The sequence below is a fragment of the Miscanthus floridulus genome, chromosome 18 (genome assembly GCF_019320115.1).
Source record: "Miscanthus floridulus cultivar M001 chromosome 18, ASM1932011v1, whole genome shotgun sequence".
Classification (NCBI taxonomy): domain Eukaryota; kingdom Viridiplantae; phylum Streptophyta; class Magnoliopsida; order Poales; family Poaceae; genus Miscanthus; species Miscanthus floridulus.
In genome coordinates this window covers 87,417,848-87,421,596 of record NC_089597.1, presented here as the reverse complement: position 1 = coordinate 87,421,596, position 3,749 = coordinate 87,417,848, and the positions used below count along the sequence as shown (strand labels likewise).

At 51.1% G+C, this 3,749-nt stretch overlaps 1 protein-coding gene across 1 annotated transcript; it reads left to right on the top strand.

Moving 5' to 3' along the window:
• The first annotated feature begins 261 nt into the window (after positions 1-261).
• LOC136521688 (tetraspanin-2-like) lies at positions 262-2,679 on the top strand. The gene is made up of 2 exons (XM_066515445.1): positions 262-1,033; positions 1,735-2,679. The coding sequence occupies exons 1-2, from the start codon at positions 521-523 to the stop codon at positions 2,041-2,043; spliced, it is 822 nt and encodes a 273-aa protein (XP_066371542.1). The 5' UTR covers positions 262-520; the 3' UTR covers positions 2,044-2,679.
• Positions 2,680-3,749: the final 1,070 nt, after the last annotated feature.

Genomic DNA, 3,749 nt, shown 5'->3' with positions numbered 1-3,749 from the left:
GTTGTTTTTGATCGTTGATACAAGTATAATTTTTCATCATTAAAGATACTAACCTTTCCTTAAGACTTTATGTTTTAAATCAACAATCTCAAGTTGACTCAAAGGTGTACTCAGCTTATTTTCTTGTCTAGCTCATCTACCCTCTATGTGGGGGGATATCAACAATCTCAAGTTATCCTCACAACGCGCAATGCCCGGTGGCCGGTGGGCACGAGAATATCAAGACGCTTTCTTCATCCGTACCTTTTCCAAACTTCTTTCCCCAATCCCCCACCTGCAAGGCGGACTCGCCCTCTCGCTTTCTCTTCTTCTACATGCTGAGCTGCCTCGTCACCGCGTGCGAGTAGCAACAGCATTCTCACGAGTCACGAAACAACCTCTCACCGCGTCGCCGACACCCAGCAAAAAAAAGGAAGAGAAACCAAGCTCAGTCACACTCTCCCCTTCCTGTTCCAGCAGCTGCATCCGTCGCGCCGTCCCCCGTCCGCCCTCCCAGTCCCAGTCCCTCATTCCGGCCGTCATGGCGGTGAGCAACAACATCACGGCGTGCATCAACTTCCTGGTCCTCCTCTGCACCATCCCCATCGCCGCAACAGGGCTCTGGCTCGCCTCGAGGCACGGCGGGGAGGACTGCTTCAGGCTGTTCCGCTGGCCGGTGGCGATCCTGGGCGCGCTCCTCCTCCTCGTCGCGCTGGCGGGCTTCGCGGGCGCGTGCTGGAACCGGAGGGGCCTGCTGGCCTGCTACCTCTTCGCGATGGCGGCGCTCGTCACGCTGCTCCTGGCCCTCCTCGTCTTCGCCTTCGCCGTCGCGCACGGCTCCGGTGCGTACCCGGTCCTCGGCCGGGCGTACGAGGACTACCGCCTCCAGGGCTACTCCTCCTGGCTGCGAGGCTACGTCGCCGATGATCCCCAAAGGTGGGACGGGATCCGGGCTTGCGTCGCGGCGTCTGGCACCTGCAGGAAGCTCGCCGCGGATAGCAGCTCCTTCATCGTGCCCGAGCAGTTCTACATGTCGCACCTCTCGCCCATCGAGGTAAATTGTAAATGTACTGTGCTTATTGTTTACTCATCGATTGTGCTGACCAATGTTTACTTCTAATCTAAGGTAAATAGTAGTAGTACTTAGTATTGTTTACACACATTATATTGTTTATTACTTCTAATCTAAGATGAACTTTGGTCTCAGTCGGAACAGTATTTCGGTTTGTTTTCTCGGTGACGCGAATGAGCCTTTGTGTGTAAAGGTATCTGGTAGTTTCGTTTCCACTTTGTAGCTAGTGTAAGGAGGAGTATATAGTGGTCGAAAGTAAGAGGAATCAGTCCATTGCCTTGTGCCAAGTGAAGGTCCATCCGTGCTCTCCTACTATGGTCTGGTCCAGAGTGCAGATACTTGCACTGGATGGGACGATGATTGACACCCCTCGATGGTTGGCGTGACCTGTAAATGTGTTCATTCATCTTCATCATGCCTAGACGTGTCCTCTGTCACTGTGTGTGTGAGAGAGCGGCAGCAGCAGCAGACATGTGCCATGTGGGCCGGTGCATGGAAGCATGTAGCCAGCCAGCCACTGATTTTTAAGAGACTCTTCTCGACAGCCTCTTGTCCCATACTCCAGGTCCCGTAGGATAGGACTATAGGAAGCTTCTGTGCTCTAATTGTTCCGATTAATTAATGTTGATGATGAGCCGTCGTGACCCCTGTGATCTGTGAACTGTGCTGTGTTGTCCGTGCAGTCCGGGTGCTGCAAGCCGCCGACGGTGTGCGGGTACGCGTACGTGAGCCCGACGGTGTGGACGAGCCCGGCGAACCCGGCGGCGGACGCGGACTGCGCGGCGTGGAGCAACGACCCGGAGCAGCTCTGCTACGCCTGCGCCTCCTGCAAGGCCGGCGTGCTGGGCGGCCTGCGCCAGCAGTGGCGCAAGGCCACCGTCGCGCTGCTCGTCGCCACCGTCGCGCTCATCTTCGTCTACGTCATCGGCTGCAGCGCCTTCCGCAACGCGCAGACCGAGGACCTCTTCCGCCGCTACAAATGGGGAAATTGATTGAAGATCTCTCGTCTCCAGTTCTTCACATCTACACATGGTGATGTGCATTTGGTACCTAGTAGTAGTACAAAGTAAAATCTGCACGTCGATCGGGTGAGTTGTGCTTTCTGTTCTAATGCTCTTGGTAGCTGGTACAGTGGTTAATTAATTAGTTTTGTAGAATGTGGACAGAGTATATGTATCTATCTGTGCGATAACATATCTGATGAAGCTTCGTTTTCTAACATCGGCAGCAATCGCAGCTGGTCTTTTGTGCTACGATTTCCATGAGATATGTGTGACTCCTTTTCACAGTTCACGGAATTTGTGCGTGCTCCGAGAGACCGAGAATACGTTCAGGACAGTTTGGGTCCCTCAGTGGCTTGTGCTCACCAAATTGGAGTACGCCTACGCGCGTTTTGCGTCCTTTTTGTTGGCCAATTTTGTTCATTTCCGCTCAGAATTTTTGTACTGCAAAATAAATATGAAAAAGAAGCTACATAACAATTCGGCACTACACAGGCTAACACACGAGCATGGCCCAAAACGCTTTTTGCCTTCTTGGGCCTCTCAAGCCACGTAACTTGGGTGTCTCTCAGGCCTGGGCTAAATCCCGACCGAGCCTGTTCTTCTCACAATCTCACGTCTGGTCTGAAACAGACAGGACCTGCGGAAACTTTTTCCTCACACATTCTGAATTTGTGACAGCGATCAGAGACTCCGTCCCTCGTTCCAGGGATGGGCACATCAACCAAGGAGAGGGGGAAAAGACCAGAATACCCCTACAATCTTTCCTCTCTCGTCCCAGCCTCCTCTCCGGCGGCGCGAGGAAGGGGTCAGATCTTCGCCACCCCGGCGTAGCCTCGGCTCTACGCCGTCCGCCTCTCAAGTTGGGTGTCGATCTCAATGCCGGCTGCGCGTGGATCTCGGTGGGGCGGTGGATGGGGGAGAAGGGAGGGGGGGTGGAGGATCTCGGCAGAGCGGCGGATTTCGAGCTGGGTGTCGGTGTGCTCGGTGCCGGTCCTATGATTCTAAGGGCTGCTCGCCACCTAGTCGCAACGGCCCCTCTTGACTAGGTATAAAATTTTATAATATATAGGTACTAATTTTACTTGTAAAACGAAAACAAATTTAATAACATATTTTTAATTTAACATGTCTGTTAATTATAGAGTAATAATGTAGATTAAGCAATATATTTATAGATGTATGATAATTATCGAGGAACAATGTAGATTAAAAAAATAATATATTCATTTTTTGTCTCACCCATGATAAATGTTTCTTAGGTAACATTCTAAAATTCGAACACATAAATTAGAAGAAAAATATAACTATATAGGTACAAAGTACTAGAAGTCAGGAATACTATACAAATAATTAATTTAGATTAAAAATAAAAAAGAAAAAGATACCTTAGGCCTAAACAACTCATCGGTGATCGCAATTCGTAAGATGTCGTCGTCGTGGAGCCCTGCCTGGTCATCGTCCTCGTGCGTCGTGTCCATGTCTCTGGTAGTCTAGCTCTTTGTGGCGGCGTGGCTCGTCAGCTCCACGTGTGTATGGCGCACGTCGCGAACTCATGATCAAGTGTGTTGTGTGCAGCGTGACTCCTCGCCTCCTGTCTATCCAAGGGCCGTGGGGAAAGGAAACTAGGAAAGAAATACCGATGCTGTCTTTTTGGGCCGTCTGACCAGTTCTATGTCTCTCTTTTCATTAATTTG

Excerpts from the sequence above, each read along its gene's own strand:
- LOC136521688 (XM_066515445.1), top strand. The coding sequence starts at position 521 with ATGGCGGTGAGCAACAACATCACGGCGTGCATCAACTTCCTGGTCCTC. Across the intron at positions 1,034-1,734 it reads CGCACCTCTCGCCCATCGAG|TCCGGGTGCTGCAAGCCGCC; the intron begins GTAAATTGTAAA and ends TTGTCCGTGCAG.